Below are 19,392 nucleotides of genomic sequence, written 5' to 3'. Positions count from 1 at the left end.
AGAACCATTAGGGAAACTTTGTACTTCAGAATGGTGGTTCCGTATTGTAGTCGCAGAATCCATAAGATACCATTGTATCTGGAGGAAATTAAGGATCGATCTAGATACTAGTATACTAGTTCTAAGTAAATAAATGAAAGCTTATGCGCCAGATGGTCTGATCCGCGACAAGGATTCGGAGCCTACTAGTTCATAAGAGTAAAAGGTTTATTCAATGCATTTCTTTCATACCTGGTATTCTGACACAGTAATAATAAACACAAGACACGTAGACCACCTTTCCCTTTTTTTGGTTCCTCGGATTTCTTTTCTGGTTTGGTTGTTACTTTCTGTTTGGGCTTTTCTTATCTCTCCGCGCTTCGAGTGGGAAGTTTCGACAAACCGCTACATCTCATGTAGCGTGTTATACCCTGTCTCGATCAAACTCCGCGGACCGCGTGCATCCCCTCCGATATGCCAATAGAATAATCCTCCCAACTTCGTCTTGGTCGCAAACCTGGCCTTCTGCTGCACGGTTCGTGGCGTATCATAGGTTACGAACCCGCCATCACCACCGGAGCAGTAGGCCGCGCCAAGTTTATCATCATGATGCTCTTTAGCGCCAGGACGCGGCAAATCACTGTAATCGAACACGCCATCCTCGCCACCCGTACCAGCATACCGTTGACCGGGCTTCTCGCTACCCAGAAATGACCGGCCGTAGGCAGGGACTCCGAGCAGGATTTTCTTCGGATCGACACCCTGCGAAAGCACATATTGCACACTAGAGTGGCAGGAGACAGCGCCTGGATTCCGAGAAGGACTGTATAATTGCGCATGGTGTCCGCTCTCGTTCGTCCAAGGTCCGGCAAAATCATACGTCATAAGATTAATCAAATCGAGGTACATAGATGCCTTAAAGAGATCGATATTCCGGAGAGCCCATTGGCCCGCCGGAAGACACGTTGCTAATACGAATCGCGGCAAAGGCAGTGCTTCCCGCAGCTTTGCTAGTAGTCGGACATAGTCCATGCCTTGCTGTGGGTCGGCGGGGTGTTCCCAGTCAACTGGGAGGACATTAGTAATATGTTCATGGTCAGTTGAGGAAGGTGTTGATGCATACTGTCGAGGCCGTCCAGACCGAATTGATCTACCAGTGCCCTGGCCGTGCGGACAAATGTCTCAGTGCGCGATTGACTCCGCGCCACGAGAGCGAAGTTCTCGCTTCCCTTGCCGCCTCCGCCGACGGAAAGAATGACTTTCATCTTGGGATACTGCGGTTTCAGTTGCGTGAAGGCCCGGAGACAGCCCTGTGTGCCGTCCACGGGCATTTGCGCATCAGCCCATTCATCACTTAACTATGCATTTAGATTTGCGGTTAGCGTGGGATCTCTCTGATGAAGAAGAAAATTTTATCTTTCAAAAAAGAAACTAAGTAAAGAAAAATCGGGTGGGAGATCCACATATACGGTGCCGTCTTCTTTGACCCTAAAACAAACAAAACGCCTTGGTTAACATCTGTACTTTTGTATGTGTATGTACCCCGGCCAAGGGATTGGGGTTCCCTCGGTCTGATGTATGGCTGTACTACCAAGCAAATGCGTAGAAGATATGAGAGACAAATCCCAGTCTGAGCGATGAAGGAGGCTGTTTTCGGTATATCCGCCAATTGGGATAATAAGCTGCGTTCATGTAGTATGGAACCTCATACGAGCTGTTGCTGGAGCGTTCCGCCGCTTTGCGACGCCAGTGGGGGAAAAGACCGCCGGATAATGGCATGATGGTAGCATACACTCAAGATGAGGGGTTTTAAGAGGAAGGAGATGTTGTAAAGAGAAGATAGCGGATTTGGAGAGAATGGACGAAAAGAAAAATAATTAGAAAAATAAAAAAAGGCCCACAAGCACCAACAATCATGAAAAAAATAAAGTGTGCGAAACGCAACTTCCCTATTAAGGACAATGTCACGTGTGGGGGATGTTTCTTTGCTTTGGGGCGGTTGAAATGGTTCTTTTCTTAGTTCGTGATCTACTCGTATTGTGCTGGGGTGATTTTTTAAAAAAAGAACAGACAAGGGAAAGAGAAAGCGAAGCCCCTCCCCCCAAGGTGAGGTCTTTTGAGGAGGCGTGAATCAAAGAAGGCAACCAAAGTCAGTGCTCAGCGACTTTCCATGACCGTCGAACGACAGAAGAGTGACATAACATCTGCTGCACAATGCACGCTGATTGAGAGGCCGTGCATTAAGTCTTGACTTGTACCCGGTGCTGGAAAATGACGCTTTCACTTTTTCTCTCTCACCCCGAGCCTAAGACTCCATCCCCGGACAATAAGATTCTATTTATCCTTCTATTGCAGGGTTGCAAGAGGACCGTGTCAATCTGGGCCTCCGACGGTACTATGCTCATTCGTGGACCAGCCACAAGGTCAGAATCATATCGAAAGGGACTTTTGATCGGCAGCAGCTTCCAGAGGGTTTAAAATCCCGGAATACGCTCACCCCACCTTTCGGTGTCTGTTCCGTCGATTGATAGTCATTGGGTGCCCCGGAAGCTTCATAGGTGAAATACTGGGCAAAGCACGCGGGTTTGGAAGTGCTGAGAAGACCGTTCTGGGTCTTTTCGATGAAGATCTACCCACGAGTCCAGTAATAACGGATTAACCCCCAACCTCATTGTAAGATTTGGGTGGATCAGTGGCAGAGGGCTGCGCGTTGCGGGCTGACTTGGTAATGGTATAGTATAAGACGGGAACCACCACGACCTTAGGTAAGATCGGTTGCGCAAATGCCACAATAACAATATCACTAGTGCTGGGATGGAACTCTTTGAGATGTTTCATAAATATTGAGCACTGTCGGTCGATTAAGTGGACTTCAGCTGGGGCAAGGGAGGAAAATAATTCTTTTTTTCTTTTTTCTTTTTTTTTTGTTGTTTTGGGTCTTGGATTTTCTTTTTTTACCCCATAAGGTTTACTTACCTTTTCTTACTCGTTCGAGGCTGTGGAGAGAACTGCAGACTAGTAATTAGTCGCTTTTCCACCCCCGCATGACGGATTGCAAATGATGATGCTCCATGCGTGGATATGACTGGGTCTCTTTGAGCTCAGGGATCACTCATGCGTCAATCATCCCAAGCCATGCACCTGACCATTGGGGTGCAGGCGAAAGTCTGACGATGGTTGGAGTGATCGCCGCAAGTTCCTTTTCGGAACCCTAAATGGAAGGCCCGGGCCATAACCTCCGCCCATACCTGCCTAACACATCGTGAGTTGAACCACCATTTCTATCATAATGCCTCAGAACTAATGGTGTCCGTATGTATAATTATATCGTACAACAACAATGGATTGTCCACAATTTTCCGACGTGTTACACACGGAATATCAATGCCAGAGTCAGACCCGCCAGGCAGACCATGTGACGTTGTGACTTCCTAGGATGTCTCGTATGCAGGGGCAGCAACACTGGTGTTTACGTCTGCAGCCATGTCGTAACCCCCAAGGCCAGATCTGCAATCCTCTTTCTTCTTTCTCTTTCCTCTGGTAACGTTTCTTTTCCTTTTACCCCTTAGACTAGGACCTAGGTAGTCGGTTGTCGTACTTCCGCTATTGAACCTAAACCGGGTAATCTTTTGCGTGACGTCGGAATGATTGGGTCTAATTCGCCTTAGAATCTTGAGGTATACCTCGAGGATCCATGTCCGATCGGAAACATTTACGAAGTATTGTTAATTCAACTAGTAAACTTCCTGAATTCTCAGCTGCAAAGGCTCCAAGGCGCTAAGCATGCACGTGATTACACGATCAACTACACATAAGGCTATACCTGATATGGTTTAAACTCTCCCCAGACGTCCGAGAGATTAGTTGTATTGCGATCCTGGTTCAGGTTTCGTGATACGTCCTGAGTGTCATATTCGGAAGACCTAAGGACTATCTACGGCAACGGTAGATCTCCGGAGGAATAGGTAGGTCGGTTGAGATTGGGCTGGCTCAAATGGGAACTCAGAGGAAGCACTATGGATCGGAAGTAGAATGTAGAGCCGTAGAACCTGATATACTATAGATTTTTAGGCTACTTTAGACCCTCGTCTCTTCGAAGTCCTCCGAAGAGAGAAGAAATGATAAATGTTTTTCTCCCTAGGTTCAAACCGTTGCCTCGGCCCAGCTGGCTATTTAGCAAATTGACAGTCGCTAAACCGAGGGTATTTCAGTTTCTCACTTATACAGTTGAATTGGACCTTACTCTGTCTTGGGATTACTAGCATTGTTGGAGCCTAATCAGGCACCAAATTTAGGACAGCGTCTATATTATATATCTCGGTTATGGCTTGTTGGCTTTACTCCAGCTCCATTTTGATTACCTCACTGATTTAGTATCCCATGAAAACTTCTCTATCTGCCGAACCATTCTGATTGAATGCGTGCTCACCAGCTTGCGAGAATCTCCAAGGGATGAGCATACTGCCGATGTGGGGGTACGGATGTTGGCCAGATAACTGACTGAATGTCCCTATAGTATCTTTACCAAATAACTATAGAAAGTGGATGGTGATCGCGACACTCAGCGTCAATATGATAATACAGCCGAGGGCCCGTCGACAGGCCCAAAGCCGCTACTTCACGTGTGGCAGAACATATGTCGCCTTTCTGTTTGAACCATAGGCATGATGCTGGCCATTCTACTTGAAGTGGAGTTGTGAGAAGCATAGCGAGAGTGCTGTTCGAGCAGATGGAAAGTCCCCGTTACATACGCGCTGTTTATGCATCCCATATGACGCTCAAGTTGAAGGAAGAGAAATTGGCCTAATTAAGTATATCAACCCCATCTGCGCTTATAGGAGAGAGAAATGGACGATTCTCGGATCTAGATATCTTTAATGGCCTTAGTAGCGTCTTGGACAGCTGCAACGAACTGCAACGAACAAGTATAGGGAGAGACTGGAGCAGGGAAACTCACCTGGCAATAAGGATGTACACGAACGCAATTGATTTGGGGGGAAATGAAAGAAAATAGCTAAGTATCGGCGAGGACGCTCACATGCTATGCGATACACTAGTAAGACAAAGATACGATGATATCTCATATCGAGGGAAAGCTGCCCAAACTGGACCTTGCAAACCATTGAGGAAGAAAAGATAGCTCGTGGTCCGACAATAATGAAGATTCAATTGGTAGCTGACCTGTTTTTCACATGGCTCGCAGAACAGTACTAGTATGCATCAGCATCGACAAGTCCGGGGATGCGAGAGATATGATTAGTAATACTAATGTCTGGGACAAGGGACAGTTGTCTGGACACTGAAGACTCCTCTCCAGCTATCCACTCTAGAAAGATCCAGCTTCTACTTAACTGCCCAGCCTTGAGCAATGTTTATGCGGGGCGTCGTGGAATCATTCATGGTAGCTGGCAGTCACGTGAGATATTTTCATGATTGGTTGATTGAAGATTAATCCTATATGTTTGCCACCGCCTTCCATTTTAATGTCACGCCATTTTCTACCATCGAGCTGTTCCTTGACGTTGACCAGAATCTTACCTGCATCCTGGGTTTGACCACCACTGCATTGACCCATTACCAGCCATTATCCTCGAAATAAGTCACCGAGTTACGCAGTTCACGGAACCCCTTGCTTACAGATTTGGACGAGCTCCAGCGCCGAATTGTATCCGAACTCTGCTGCTGCTCAAGTTTGCCGCGAGCATTCCAGCTCGTAATCACTCGTTGCATTTATAACCAAAATAGTCACATATCCTTTTCTTCCTTCCATTTTTAGTACGATACGACACAACCATGTCCGCAGAAGTTAGTCACGCCGCATCACAAATCTTGGCTTCCGGTAGCGAGCGCGACCCAAGCTACAACGATTTCTCTTTCACCCCCTTCTTGCGCAATAGCTTCGGCTTCGGACTCGCCTGTGATGTACCTGTCTGCAAGGCGTACAGTGAAGGCCATTGCCCCTTAGGGCCTGCCTGTCCCGATCGACATCCGACCCCATCACGAGTGACAACGTCCACGACTACCGCTTCCGGATTGGCACCGTCTACGACGCACGGGTCACTCGTCTGCAAGCACTTTCTTAAGGGGCTGTGCAAAAAAGGCCTCAAATGTGAATATCTCCATGAATACAACCTTCGCCGCATGCCAGAGTGCCAGTCCTTTTCGCGGTCAGGTTACTGTCCGAATGGTGACGACTGTTTGTATCAGCACGTGCGGGAGCAGGCTCGGTTACCGCCGTGCGAACACTACGATCGGGGGTTTTGCCCGTTAGGACCGCTATGTGCTAAACGTCATGTGCGCCGACGTCTGTGTCAGTACTACTTGGCAGGGTTCTGCCCGGAGGGCAAGGGTTGCGCGGACGCTCATGCCCGGTGGATTGAGAACCTCCCCAAGCCGTCAATTAGGGTGGAGAAGACCGAGGAGGAATTGGAGCGAGAAAGGATTTTAATCCGGGAGGAACAGGAAAGGGAAAAGGAACGAGAACGTGAATGGAGGAGTGAGCGGGGACGCGGGGGTGGATTCATGCGTGGTCGTTTTAGAGGCCGGGGACGTGGGCTATAAGCGGGGACATGTCCTGTGAGATTTTTGGATAGGAGAGAAGAGAAGGTTATTTGATCGTGGTGGATTTAAGCTTATTACTAGAACGTTTGAGATACCCAAGTTCAGGCATTGACAATTTTTTTTTCATATGTACTCTGCATAATCTAGTGAACTATAATAGCGGTTGATATAGGGTATAACACAAAAGGAACAATGCCGTGGCCTGTCATTGTATCTGATCCTGTGCAACACAGTCCAGCCACAGATCGGACTCTCGATTGAGGTGACATGGCGTCGTCGTACCTTCCGGAGTGGATGACATCACGACAGCAAGGCCAGTGCGTTGCTATGTACCTACTAGTATAAGTATATACCTAGTGGTAGATAGATTCCCTCATCAAGACGGAATTGAAGCGCAGAGGGTTGTACTTTCAGTCACCCGGATTGACAATCATTCTTTATTATCTGAATAAGAGATCATTCAGCAAGGTTCTGTTCGGATCGAACGTTCTGGGAGCGGGAAAGGGGACCATTTGATAATCATCAGTAAGACTCAGCTAAGTCACCATCCCCACTGATGATTGGCCCAGGAGGTGCCGGTGGAGCGATTGATATTGGGCTGGATCCCCGGGAAACCCCACAGTCTCCCTTCTAGAACCAATCATCCGACGCTTCTCTCAAAGCTAATGGATTCTGTAATCGATTACGGATCTTTTGACAAGCTTGTTGAATTCTGGTGTTGAGGTCTTCGAATGGAGGGGTAGCCCCCGACCCCTCGTGGTCGATCGTGGTCTCGCATATATAAGAGTACTCGCCTTGTCCAGCCGATACTTCAATTGTTCATCCATCTCCCAATTAAGAGTTCCTCGATTCCCCCATTTTCCATTAAAATCAAAACCATCTACCGTCGCCATGGCTCCCAAGGTTGCTATCGTTTACGTATGTAACTTTAACCTTCCTGCTTGTCTCCTTACATTGCACACAATGGCTAACAAACGGTAGTACTCTATGTACGGCCACATCGCCACCCTGGCCGAGGCTGAAAAGCAGGGTATTGAATCTGCCGGTGGCCAGGCCGACATCTACCAGTATGTTCACACAAAGAAGCATTAGCTCGTAAAGTCTACTTGCTGATGATCTTTCCATAGAATTGCTGAGACACTGCCTGAGGAGGTCCTGACTAAGATGCACGCTCCTCCCAAGAAAGATCACCCCATTGCCGACCCTGATAAGCTCAAGGACTACAATGCTGTGCTGTTCGGTATCCCTACTCGCTATGGTAACTTCCCTGCCCAGTGGAAGGCTTTCTGGGACCGCACTGGCGGCATCTGGGCCACCGGTGGCTACTGGGGCAAGTATGCCGGTCTGTTCGTTTCTACTGGCACCTTGGGTGGGGGCCAGGAGTCTACCGCCATTGCTGCCATGAGTACTCTTGCTCACCACGGCTTCATCTACGTTCCTCTCGGCTACAAGACCATGTTCCCCCAGTTGTCCAACCTCCAGGAGATCCACGGTGGTAGCGCTTGGGGTGCTGGTACTTTCGCTGTAAGTTCTGCATCTGTGTCTCGTTGCGTAATCATTTGCTAACATATCCATCCATAGGGTGCCGACGGTTCCCGTCAGCCCACCGCTCTCGAGCTCGAGATCGCTCAGGGCCAGGGCAAGGCTTTCTACGAGCACGTTGCGCGTGTCAACTTCGCTTGACTGTATGGTAGCGAGGAAACCAAGCCTGAGTTGCAGCCTGCCGCTGCACCACAACCACAACAACAGCAAAAAGAGCAACCCACAAAGACAGAAGCTTCCAACGCTGCACAGAATAGCCAGCAGAATGAACAGAGTACACAAGGGGCAAAGAAGGAGAAGGGTGAGGGACCTTGTGGTCTTCCTAAGTGTGTGATTTCCTAATAGGCTCCATTGTATACCCACCTGATCTTTGTGTTTTGTCCATTTTGTTGTTTGTTGTAATGGCGTTTTGTGATGGGTCGATACCTCATTCGGACTTTAGATCTGAAAATGATATACCATACCTACAAATAGGATAATAAAAGACTTCATGAACCTTTCAATAACGAAGAGTGCATGGTGGTGTACCTTTTCCCTTAGTGTTTTGGTGGTAAAATGGTGAGGTCGTAAGAAACTCGAATTGATGATAGTTTCTACGGAGTATAGCGCTCATATTCCGGTGTTGGGGAATTCCCAAATATATCTTTAAATCCCTTATATCAGAGAATCATAGCAAACCTCCAGTATAGTAATTAGCTGGAGTATTGGTGCTTAGATTACGCATCATGATTCATATATGGTCGCTGTGAGTGTGCTCTTGCGGGGTTCTGGTAGCAGGGCGGTAACCGGCGGCGATGACGATAGAGCTGTTCCGCCTTCTCACCTTCTCCTCCAACTTGAGCTCTCTTTCACTCTCATTGCGTCTTCAAACCCGCCACTACCGAACTATACCTTATGCTCCCATCGTCATGATTCCATGAACTTAATCAATATTTTCATATACCCATAGACGGCATTACTCACCATTCAACTGCCTTACACCTTAACACTGATCAACATCAAATCCTCCCCATGGCGTCTCGCCCGATCGTTCTGAGATTTGAGAGCCGGAACGGCCAGTTCCGGTTGACTGTCAGCCCACAAGAACTATTTCCCTCGCTCAAGCAGAAGGTACTTATTTTTATGTATTTATTTAGATATCTGCATCAACCGTGTCCCTTCATTTAACCCGGTGCTACCTGGATGCTAACGATCCCATTGTAGATTTTGGAGCACCTACCTCCAGATACTGAACCCTCTTCGATAAACCTTTCGAACAAGCCCATAGGTACTGGCGGTGATGAGAGACTTTTGGACACTCTCGATGGTATTGCACTTGGGACTGTCGGTCTAAAGTCAGTTAGCCAATATTGGGCGGTGTCGTTCTGAAACTTGCTAATGCTGGAAGTAGACACGGAGACAAGCTGTACCTTGGCTATCAAGAAAAACAAAGCTTGCAAGATGGCTCTGCGAATGGTCATACTACAAATGGATCCTCTCGGCGTCTGAATGGAGCCCCTGTTCCGCAAACTGAAACCGTTTCGATTCGCCCCCAACCTACCTCACCGACCACTATAATCAAAAACCCCTGGGATGTGGTCCAGCAGTCGCCCCTCGACGAAGCGTTGGATAAGAAGGATGGGAAAATAAAGCGCAACCGTGACATGAAAATGTGCAAACATGGTCCCAAGGGCATGTGCGACTATTGCATGCCGCTAGAGCCTTACGACCCCAAGTACCTCGCGGAGAAGAAGATTAAGCACTTGTCGTTTCACTCTTATCTGCGGAAACTCAATGCTGCGACCAACAAAGCCGAGCTCAAGAGCTCCTTCATGCCCCCACTCAGTGAACCATACTACCGAGTAAGACGGGATTGCCCATCTGGACATCCTTCGTGGCCCGAGGGAATCTGTACTAAGTGCCAGCCAAGTGCGATTAGTTTGCAGCCTCAAGAGTTTCGTACGGTGGACCATGTGGAGTTCTCTTCTCCTGATCTCATTAACTCGTTGCTCGATTTTTGGCGTAAATCCGGGGCTCAACGGCTGGGATTTCTCTACGGTACCTACGAAGAGTACACTGAGGTTCCTCTGGGAGTCAAAGCTGTGGTCCAGGCGATTTATGAGCCACCTCAGGTGAACGAGATTGATGGCGTCACGCTTCATGAATGGCACAATGAGAAAGAGGTGGACGAGGTCGCACGCTTGTGTGGCCTTGAGAAAGTCGGTGTCATCTTTACTGACTTGCTAGATGCTGGACAAGGGGACGGCTCGGTTGTTTGCAAGCGGCACATTGATTCATACTTCCTTTCATCCCTAGAGATCACATTTGCAGCGCGGTTACAATCTCAATATCCGAAAGCAACCAAATGGAGCCGGACTGGTCGATTCGGTTCCAACTTTGTCACTTGTGTTCTCAGTGGAGACGAGGAGGGTGCTATTTCCGTAAGCGCCTACCAGGCGTCGGTTGCGGCAGTTGAGATGGTCAGGGCAGATATTGTTGAACCGTCTGCGGAGCCCTCGGTCATGCTGGTACAGTCCGAAGAGGATGATTCTGAGAACAAATCACGGTATATACCCGAAGTCTTCTACCGAAAGATTAACGAGTATGGTGTTAGCGCCCAACAAAACGCGAAACCAGCTTTCCCCGTGGAGTATCTCTTGGTCACTTTAACTCACGGATTCCCCACGGAATCCTCCCCGCTTTTTGTTGAAGGTAATTTCCCAATTGAGAACCGTGAAGTCATCGGTGAAAGCCAAGAGCTTCGTCACGTCGCGAAAAGGCTTGTTTCCCACGGCGACCCTGACAAGGCGATTCGCGCCGTATCCGACTTTCATCTTCTGTGTTTCCTCCACTCTCTGTCCACATTCAGCAAGGTAGGCAAACCCACCATAGACTGACTTGATGGTCACGACAAAGATTGACAAAATAATAGGACGAGGAAGCACTCCTCGGCCGCGTTGCGACAAATCATGACCCCGCAGATGGAGTCCAGTTGATAAACACCCCCGGGTGGGCGACGTTGGTCACAATTCTTCAGGAAAGTGGTGAGCGCCCCCCTAAGCGCCCCTGGCTGAGTTCGGCCGATTCTCCACGCGCAGTACCCCAAGCTGGGAAACGTTTATTCCCCTCAAGGCCTGAATCTCCAAAATCAGAAAGTGAACAGCTTGCTAAGAGGTTCAAGGGAGCTAGTCTAGAGTGACTGGTCGATCCGAGCCGCGTAGCCACATTCCCCCGTCGAACCGTCATCCACCCTGCTCCCCTCGATCAAAGCTGTCATGTCATCGGACGTCCTGGCCTAGCGTACGCCGGCTGTGCAACAACGTGCTCGTGCCTTAAGAGTATTTCTTGATCTGTTCTCCCGACCCCCACCAACCCTATTCATATATTTCGCCTGGTTTAGGTCTTAGATCGTGAGGATGGACGTCTTGTGATATAGCTCTCAAAGATATTAGATGGTACGGACGGAATGAATTTGCATTGCTGAAACAATTGAGTTCCTGTCTTGGGATAATTACTGGCTATTCTGTAATAGTCGAGTTTCCAAGTTTGTGCGGATTACCACACTGATCTCAGAATGTGAGATACACCTACAGTTAAGGTACCTAGAAACATCGCATTGTGAAGTAGACTATATTATGTGAATTACACCACAATGGACCGTAAAATTTAACCTACCACACATGAGGGTTCCAAGCAACGCCAACCAGAAAGGGGTAACATAAAAGAATGAAACCAGAATAAATCGAACAGAGAATAGTAATAAAAAATAGATATGAAACGAAATGGCCTGAAAAGGTAAAAAGGAAAGACACAACAATCCCCAAGGGAAAAAGGGACAAATTACTTCTTCCCCTTACCCTTGACCATCTGCTTCAGTCTTTTCTCCACGATCGAACGGCCCTCAGCCGATCTCCACACCTCATGTGGTGCCCCGCGAACAATATCCCAGTTCTTGAGATTCTTCGTCACTTTCGTCAATTCCTCCTGGGCCTTCCTCCACTTCTCACTCTTGCGGACTTCCACACCAGAACTGATGACCGTCAACGGCGTGTCGGGCATCTGCACATGTCGTGCGGTCTGGATTTCCGAGGCAGTCATGGACTTGGCTACCAGATTCTCCTGCAACTTGGCCCGGATGACCTTCGCGGTTTGATAGGCGCTGCGACCGATGACGCGGTCCTCCCGTGTCCGGCCCTTGAAGATGGCTCCAGCGAGTCGGTCGAGACCTAGAGGAGAGAGTACACCCCGAATCCAGAGGATGAAGCCTCGTCCCGGTGAGCCCAGGCTGTCCAGGTAATCTTCGTGCAGGGTGTCGATGAGCATGATCCCGTCTACCTCGAGGAGATGGCGGCTGGCAAAAATGCGACTGTGGATGCCGCCTACTCCGGCCGAGACCAGGACCCAAGGGCCTTCTTCGCTGGCGAGAGCGAGCGCCTCGGACAGTGAGTCGGCTGCCATGCCTGCGGAGTAAGGGGACGGCGCGTTGTCGGACCAGGCGTATCCTGGTCGGTCCCAGTAGCAGTAGCGTTCGATGGAGCCGTTGCGGTACGCATCATCAATAAATGGTTGCAAAGTGTGTTCGACTGGTCCGTGATTACCTTCCAATAGGACCGTGGGAATGCGGTCTCCATCTTCGGTTTTGCGACCTGGGTTGCCGACGCAGTTTAGATGGACTTGGTAGTGGTTGCCATTGACGTAGTACTTCTTGCCTGGCGCAGCAAGGGAGGAGTCTTGGATGCGGATGATCAACGTTGCGGTGAAGAGAATGGAAACGATAGCGAGAACGACCATGATGATGGTGGCGATCAGTACGGCCAGCCATTCTCGGAGGGGGCGACGCGTCTCTTCGCGACCTGTCAGGCGCTCTTCCTCTTCCTTTTTGCCCCAAGCGACGTAGTGGTTCTGTCCAATGGCATAGATTGAGATGAATGTTGCCCAGACGACTGAGGCGATGCCCACCCAACCTTCTTCGACACGGATATGAGCTACGCCCAGTATAATGCACATATCAACCAAGAGGAAGACAAATAGGATCGCGCCGCATATCGTCATCGGCTTCGACGGTACGGAGAAGAAAAGGAGCGCGATTATCAGGTAGCCGACTGTTAACGAGGTGTAGGCGAAGCTGAAGAAGCCGGACCCTCGGGTATGCATCATGGGCGGGCTGACAAAGATGGAGACGAGTAAGAAGGCCCACCATATAAAGCTTATCACGAGGAAAAGTGACGAGAGGGCTCGCAGAGCTCGAACGCTCCAGAGGTTGTACGGAGAGACCTTGCGTTTGCGACTGTCAGCGGGATAGAGCTTTCGACTAGCCTTTGAAATAGAGGTTGGCCAACTTACTGCAGGATCATCTGGTCTCAGATAAGCGGTATTATCGTGAGGTAGGAGTCTTGTGCGCTCATCTGGCTCTCGATACTGAGGTTCATGATAGTTTCTGGAAGACCCTTCCTCATCCCTATTCTGTGATTCCTCCCTGTCGGGGTCGTCCTTTTTCTTATGCCAAAGTGCGACCATGGTGTGCTATATTGGTATAATCTGGGAGGCCTTTGCGTGGAGGAGAAAGAAAGAGGAAGTAATAATTCGCGTCAAGAGTAATCAAAATGCGGAAATTCCTCGAAGATGAGGTGACGTCATGGGTAGGACATGCACCTCCAGGATTAGCAGGACAAGGGTAAGGTTAGATTTAAGGGAATACTAAGGATCTGCGGGTATAGAGCAATGATGCACCCGCATCCAGGTAAGTGGTAATGTAGGGAGCTGAGGCATTGGAACGGTTGGTGAAGTCATCGATTGCTCATGCCTGCATAACCATGGATTGGCCAGTGTAGAGACCCCAACCAACTAGAGTACATGATCTTCTGGAAATACGATAGGTGGCTTCTCTTCCAATAGTGGGTGGGATGTGAATTCCTTTTTGAATGATATTCAAGTTGGGTGTAAGATGAGAGGGGGAAAGAGAGACTTAAAAGTAGTTGTTACAACAATGGTATGGATGATACTGGGTCATATGACCACTGAACTACTCCTCATGTCATGTTTCAATTATACTAAAGTATCTAGAAGAGTCTCGGCACCTGGAGCCGAATCATTCACTGAGACACTGACTGGTTACTAGAAATTAAGGTATATTGGTTGAACAATCCAGAGGTTCCATTCCAATATGACGTCATGGGAGATAATATGCCAGCCTGAGGCAGGGACGAACTCCAAAGGACTCAAAAACGTAAACTAATTCATATTTCCAGGCACAGAAATCAATCACTGTCCGGTTTTCGAATAACCGCAGCTTCAGGGCTCCTCGAAATAAATCCCCGAGTGACCAATTCCCCCCTACAATACAATACAATAGATCTCTTCCGGATTATAGGGTCCATCCTGCCGATCATCTAAGAAGATCCATTCATCCCACCACCCCACATGAGCTCCCGTCCACCCTCCCACCGAAGGAAAACAGTCCCCGATTCATTAGCACCAAACATACCATAACCCACCTCCATGAGCGAACTGCAGAAATCCTTCGCCAAAGCAAAACTGGCCAAGCTCCCTCCCGAGGCCCCACCGTTCTCCATGCATCCACCCCGCGATGAAGACGACTCCGAGTCCGCCTCGTCAACGGGGACCGTGGTTCCCTCGCCCAGTCGGCAGCTGTTTGCTAGGTCTCGAGGGTGAGTGAAACGTACTCTTGTGATACGGAGCTGCTGTGATTGTTTCTCTTGACTGTGCGATTTGTGACTTTTTTTTATCATTTCTACGTGTGGGGTGGTTTTCCCCCCCATTGTTAGCTATACTGACGCGTTTCAGATCTAATTCCACCGAAACATTAAATTGGACCGATTTTTTCACTCAAGAGCTCTTTCTCGTTCAAGAGACAGACTCTGCGCGCATAACACACCATGTATACCTGACTCCTCCCACAAATTCGGGTCCGCTGTTCGTCATGCACCATGGCGCCGGCTCATCGGGGCTCTCATTTGCAACCTGCGCTGAGGAGATTCGGAGGATCCTTCCCAAGGCGGGAATTCTTTCTATCGATGCGCGAGACCACGGCCAGACGTCTACATCCACGGAAGCGGGAGAAGGAAAGGTCGAATTGGACTTAAGCTTGGAGACGCTCAATCGGGATTTGGTTTTCATTGTCCGTGAGACGCAGTCGAAGATGGGTTGGGAAAGTCTACCTGATATTCTCCTTGTGGGACATAGTCTGGGTGGTGCAGTCATCACAGATGTAGCGAAGAAGGGGGAATTGGGTTCGAAGTTGTTAGCCTATGCTGTTTTGGATGTTGTCGAGGGTACGTCATTCTTAACCCGCTGCTAGATGGCTGGTTGGCCTAAAATGCATATAAGCTTGCTAACTGCAGATATAGGTTCGGCAATGGACGCTCTCCAAAGCATGGAAAAGTATCTTTCTACACGGCCCTCTCGATTCCCCTCCCTTGCCTCAGGGATTGAATGGCAGTAGGTTTCTATCCGGTCTACATCAAACCCACCTCAAACTTTCCTTGTGTTCTGAAGACATACACATACCATGTACTGACGACATCAGCACTCGCTCCCGCACAATCCGCAACAGAACCTCAGCCCGCGTCTCCGTACCATCCCTTCTTTACGAGGAAACAGCGCCCACCGACCCCTCCAAACCATGGGTATGGCGCACCAACCTCGCCGAAACGAAGCCCTTTTGGGAAAACTGGTTCATCGGTCTGAGTAAGAAGTTCCTTGAAGCGCGTGGCGGAAAGTTACTTCTTCTTGCTGGAACCGATCGCCTGGATAAAGAATTGATGATTGGGCAAATGCAGGGTAAGTATCAGCTGCAGGTATTTCCCGAAGCAGGGCACTTCGTACAGGAAGACCAACCGGCCAAGACGGCTCGGGTGCTGGTAGACTTCTACAAGAGAAATGACAGGAGTGCTTTGGTACTGCCGCCCAAGGTGGCAGATATGCAGGCCTCGGCGGCTATGAAACAGGGAGCTGGAGCTGTTCCGCCCTTTGGGAGGGGGCAGGGCTCATTTCATAAACCATAGACAGCGGCTTTTCAATGTCGATGATGATGTCTATACAGTGTACGAGTGTACAAAGACCAAGCAAAATATAATAAATTATAACTACCAGTAGATCATCCATGCTCGTGTCAATGATCTTGAAGCTGTAGCATCCGGTGGGACATGACATCCTCTTCGGTCTTGTTCTTTACCCTCGCGAAGTTCGTCAGTGGTACCAAACCGACTAACTTCTGAATAATATAATCATTTGCAACATTTCCGGATGTTCAGTCCGCAAATCCCAAATAGGATCCAAGTAAGAAGCTAATACATAGCTAATTTTAGATAAGTTGCAGCGGCCACCAACACCATCCCATCAGAATCAAGCCAGGACGCCATCTAGAAAAGCCCAGCCACCAAATGCATGTGACCATTAATATGTCCCCAAAATAATGCTATAAACGCAAAGAAAATTGGACAATATAAGAAGACAAACAAAAAGTGTGAAGATGAAAGAAAACAACCGGGTATCTGGCGCCGTTTTGCATGAAATTCACCCCACTTAAGGAAGATAAGCGCCTCCAGCAATGATCAGATTCATGTTGGTGAATTTCACCTTATAGACAGGGCTCTTCTTAGTTGGGAAGGCACTGATTTGGTCCGGAGAGACGACCACGTCTTTACCTTTCTTCTTGGGAGCAACTGAGCTTGAAGCCTGGGTGCCGGAGGCGGGAGCATTGCCTCCATCGACCTTGGTTCCTGCGCCGCCTTCTCCAACTACACGTCCTTGTGTTGAGTCTTGTGCGGGGCCTGTGACATCCCATACGCGGACGGTCCCGTCAGCGCCACCGGACACTAAAACGGTCGACTCCACGCTCCAGCTTAAAGACCAGATACCGCCCTTTCCATGGCCACGCATGCGCTTCAAGAGCCTTCCGGGTGCGAGATCCCACAGAAGGATGGATCCGTGGTCATCTGCGGAAGCAAGGAGCCTGCCGTCTCGGCTGCATGCCAATGCCGTGATGTTACCGGTGTGGCCGGTGAACATACGGACAGCATTTCCCGTAGTCACAGCCCACATGCGTACCGTATGGTCTGAGCTTCCAGTGAAGACATAGGCCGAGTTCGGGTGGAAGCAAATACAGTCGACATCTTGGTCGTGTCCAACAAAAATACGTTGCTGGCGGATATGGTCCGTTACCCAGAGACGAGCAGTTTTGTCATGGCCTCCGGTGGCGAAGTAGTGGCCATAGGGACCCCACTGAAGGTCCCAGACGGGTTGATCATGTCCCTTATAGACGACCATGCACTGCCATAGATCCAACGACCAAAGCCTGATTGTCTTGTCTGCTGAAGACGAGAGAAGCCAGCGAGCATTCGTCGGTGCTATGGCATTCTCCGTACGTGTTATAGACGGAGCGAATGCCACAGCATACACTGGCCCCGAATGCCCAACCAGGCGGCGAGAATTCGATGGTTGTGTATCGTCCACACTCTCGTAGGTCGATGGGATCCGCTTTCCATCCAAACTCCAGACCCGAATATATGACTCTTGCATACCAGCTGCAACGAGCATATTGTCATCGGAAAAGTCAAGGCAGTTAATACTGTGTATAATTAGCAATTTGAGCACGAAGAAGCAAGGTAAGAGACCCACCCGTCATAAGTATTGTGGAAAGTAAACATGCAAACACTGACAGCCGGCCCAACACCACCGGTTCTTCCTTCGATCCGAAATCTATCGCGGTTCTCTTTAACCTTCTGAACCTCCATGGCAACGTCACGAGCAGTTGATGGTGGATAAGGAATATCAGCGCGAGTAGGAGCTTCATCGTCCTCCTCCTTTTTGATCATCTGATCAAACTCTTGCAGGAGAGTATTCTGGCCTGGGGCCGGTGGGTTTTTGACGTCTTCATCCGCAAGCTCGCCTCTCACATCGGCTTCGAGGGTCTGCTCCATTGGGAGCTTTCCGAGTCTGAGCCTGGGCAATGTTCCAGCCATGGCGGGGTTATCACCTGTATAGGCAGAGCCAGGGTGATGCCCAGGTATACCCTCATCTTCAGTAGGGAACGTCTGGCCCGCGCCAGCTTGCCCCAGCATGGCGGCGAAGCTGAACCTGTCGTCGACGGCACGTTCCTTGGTTATAATAGTGCAGTAGCTGCTCAGAATGGCAGACATGACGGAACCACCCTCCTTTTGCTTGCTCTCGAGGAATTGCATAAGGTTCGAGAACGCCGGGTTGCTTAGAACAATGCGATATTTGTTCCCACGATAGAGCTTCGCAGTCGAATTGTCTTGAACATGCTCCGGAAGAGCGATTGGCTCCAAAGCGCGGACATCTTCAGTGTGTTCAGGCAGAAAAAGGTTCTTGTTAATATCGAAGAATTGTTTCGCATCTTGAGGATAGAAAGATGTGACCATATTGAGGAAAGAATAAACAAAGAGCGGCCAAAGAACGCGTCTAAGCTCCGGCTACAGAGGGTCAGAAGTAGTCTTTACTTCATGTGAACAGTAATCATACCTTATATAAATCCAGATTGTCTTCAACCCAGACTTTGAGCAGGTCTGTCGCCGGGTTAATTACACCGTGCCAAGCTGAGAGTACCAAACATAGCTTACCGAAACCAAGTCTGTACTTGGGACGTGCATCTTCTCCAAGAGGAGGTAAAGGGCGACCATCTATCTCTTGATTTGCCGATTCCATGCGGAGCATGGCCTCAGTACGACTATAGCCCTTCTTGGCCAAGTAGTCAATGACCTAAGGCGGGGGACGTCAGCATCAAGATGATAACATAGCTACGTGCAAGTCTGGCAACAAAACAAAGAGAGAAAGAAAAAGCAACATTGAAGACAGAGATTGAATGAGACCCATATATAATGTCTGAATACGTTATACATTAGGTCCAAGCATATATGTAGAAATGCCACTTCGAAGTTAAGGTTAAGACATAGTATGTCAATAACACGGATCGTGAGGAAGCTCCACATTTATGGTTTACCAGGACCTCGGAAACCCATTCACCACGGAAAACATAATTCAGCATCCAAACATAATCGCACAGCGACTACTTACTATCTGATTCAAATTCTGCTGGGACATCGCGCCACTGGGAGGAGGTGGAGGAGGACCCGGCGTCGGCGCAACTGGGGTAGTTGCACCCATTGACTGTTGAGGAGGCATTGACATTCCACCACCGGGCCCCATGCTTCCACTTCGGGGCGCAGGGCTCGGGGCCCCGCCTGGAGCAGACATAGCCCTAGATATCTAATTCAAGGAGGCGAAAATGCCTAACCTGAGGGAAATGATGGGAAGATAAGTAGGCAGAGGGATGGTGAAGGTCAAAGTAAA

At 49.1% G+C, this 19,392-nt stretch overlaps 8 protein-coding genes across 8 annotated transcripts; 4 read left to right on the top strand and 4 right to left on the bottom strand.

Moving 5' to 3' along the window:
* Nucleotides 1-205: 205 nt before the first annotated feature.
* Nucleotides 206-2,004, bottom strand: BDV38DRAFT_8144 (glycoside hydrolase family 18 protein). Its single transcript, XM_032063966.1, has 4 exons — nt 1,571-2,004; nt 1,443-1,467; nt 1,103-1,337; nt 206-1,046 (listed from the first exon to the last, which is right to left on the bottom strand). Exons 1-4 carry the CDS (start codon nt 1,756-1,758, stop codon nt 385-387), a joined length of 1,110 nt encoding a protein of 369 aa, XP_031916755.1. The 5' UTR covers nt 1,759-2,004; the 3' UTR covers nt 206-384.
* Nucleotides 2,005-4,205: 2,201 nt separating this feature from the next.
* On the bottom strand, nt 4,206-5,476 carry BDV38DRAFT_239114 (uncharacterized protein). Its single transcript, XM_032053731.1, has one exon. It carries the CDS (start codon nt 5,100-5,102, stop codon nt 4,863-4,865), a length of 240 nt encoding a protein of 79 aa, XP_031916754.1. The 5' UTR covers nt 5,103-5,476; the 3' UTR covers nt 4,206-4,862.
* Nucleotide 5,477: 1 nt separating this feature from the next.
* yth1 (cleavage polyadenylation factor RNA-binding subunit YTH1) lies at nt 5,478-6,898 on the top strand. The gene has a single exon (XM_032053730.1). It carries the CDS (start codon nt 5,773-5,775, stop codon nt 6,538-6,540), a length of 768 nt encoding a protein of 255 aa, XP_031916753.1. The 5' UTR covers nt 5,478-5,772; the 3' UTR covers nt 6,541-6,898.
* A 533-nt stretch (nt 6,899-7,431) lies between these two features.
* pst2 (putative NADH-quinone oxidoreductase Pst2) lies at nt 7,432-8,223 on the top strand (the record flags this gene model as incomplete). Its single annotated transcript, XM_032056853.1, has 4 exons — nt 7,432-7,458; nt 7,522-7,607; nt 7,668-8,064; nt 8,122-8,223. 4 exons carry the CDS (start codon nt 7,432-7,434, stop codon nt 8,221-8,223), a joined length of 612 nt encoding a protein of 203 aa, XP_031916752.1.
* An 870-nt stretch (nt 8,224-9,093) lies between these two features.
* Nucleotides 9,094-11,604, top strand: npl4 (nuclear protein localization protein 4; the record flags this gene model as incomplete). The annotated part of the gene is made up of 4 exons (XM_032061339.1): nt 9,094-9,192; nt 9,286-9,416; nt 9,473-10,934; nt 10,994-11,604. 4 exons carry the CDS (start codon nt 9,094-9,096, stop codon nt 11,258-11,260), a joined length of 1,959 nt encoding a protein of 652 aa, XP_031916751.1. The 3' UTR covers nt 11,261-11,604.
* Nucleotides 11,605-14,184, bottom strand: BDV38DRAFT_8090 (uncharacterized protein). Its single transcript, XM_032063962.1, has 2 exons — nt 13,405-14,184; nt 11,605-13,335 (listed from the first exon to the last, which is right to left on the bottom strand). Exons 1-2 carry the CDS (start codon nt 13,576-13,578, stop codon nt 11,902-11,904), a joined length of 1,608 nt encoding a protein of 535 aa, XP_031916750.1. The 5' UTR covers nt 13,579-14,184; the 3' UTR covers nt 11,605-11,901.
* A 375-nt stretch (nt 14,185-14,559) lies between these two features.
* On the top strand, nt 14,560-16,085 carry ppe1 (putative ribosomal protein/carboxylic ester hydrolase (Ppe1); the record flags this gene model as incomplete). Its single annotated transcript, XM_032056852.1, has 4 exons — nt 14,560-14,729; nt 14,866-15,353; nt 15,429-15,519; nt 15,608-16,085. 4 exons carry the CDS (start codon nt 14,560-14,562, stop codon nt 16,083-16,085), a joined length of 1,227 nt encoding a protein of 408 aa, XP_031916749.1.
* A 520-nt stretch (nt 16,086-16,605) lies between these two features.
* Nucleotides 16,606-19,296, bottom strand: BDV38DRAFT_279662 (putative transcription initiation factor TFIID subunit; the record flags this gene model as incomplete). Its single annotated transcript, XM_032059082.1, has 5 exons — nt 16,606-17,650; nt 17,701-18,515; nt 18,565-18,608; nt 18,663-18,801; nt 19,117-19,296. The coding sequence occupies 5 exons, from the start codon at nt 19,294-19,296 to the stop codon at nt 16,606-16,608; spliced, it is 2,223 nt and encodes a 740-aa protein (XP_031916748.1).
* Nucleotides 19,297-19,392: the final 96 nt, after the last annotated feature.

This window comes from Aspergillus pseudotamarii (genome assembly GCF_009193445.1).
Source record: "Aspergillus pseudotamarii strain CBS 117625 unplaced genomic scaffold BDV38scaffold_10, whole genome shotgun sequence".
Classification (NCBI taxonomy): domain Eukaryota; kingdom Fungi; phylum Ascomycota; class Eurotiomycetes; order Eurotiales; family Aspergillaceae; genus Aspergillus; species Aspergillus pseudotamarii.
The sequence above is the reverse complement of the archived record's forward strand: the minus strand, read 5'-3'. Positions and strand labels throughout refer to the sequence as shown.

Coding starts and splice junctions, on each gene's coding strand:
- BDV38DRAFT_8144 (XM_032063966.1), bottom strand. CDS start 1,758: ATGCCATTATCCGGCGGTCTTTTCCCCCACTGGCGTCGCAAAGCGGCG. Junction 1,468..1,570: donor ATCTTCTACGCATTTGCTTG/GTAGTACAGCCA, acceptor TGTTTGTTTTAG/GGTCAAAGAAGACGGCACCG. Junction 1,047..1,102: donor CGGTCTGGACGGCCTCGACA/GTATGCATCAAC, acceptor ATGTCCTCCCAG/TTGACTGGGAACACCCCGCC.
- BDV38DRAFT_239114 (XM_032053731.1), bottom strand. CDS start 5,102: ATGGTTTGCAAGGTCCAGTTTGGGCAGCTTTCCCTCGATATGAGATAT.
- yth1 (XM_032053730.1), top strand. CDS start 5,773: ATGTCCGCAGAAGTTAGTCACGCCGCATCACAAATCTTGGCTTCCGGT.
- BDV38DRAFT_8090 (XM_032063962.1), bottom strand. CDS start 13,578: ATGGTCGCACTTTGGCATAAGAAAAAGGACGACCCCGACAGGGAGGAA. Junction 13,336..13,404: donor TGAGACCAGATGATCCTGCA/GTAAGTTGGCCA, acceptor CGCAAACGCAAG/GTCTCTCCGTACAACCTCTG.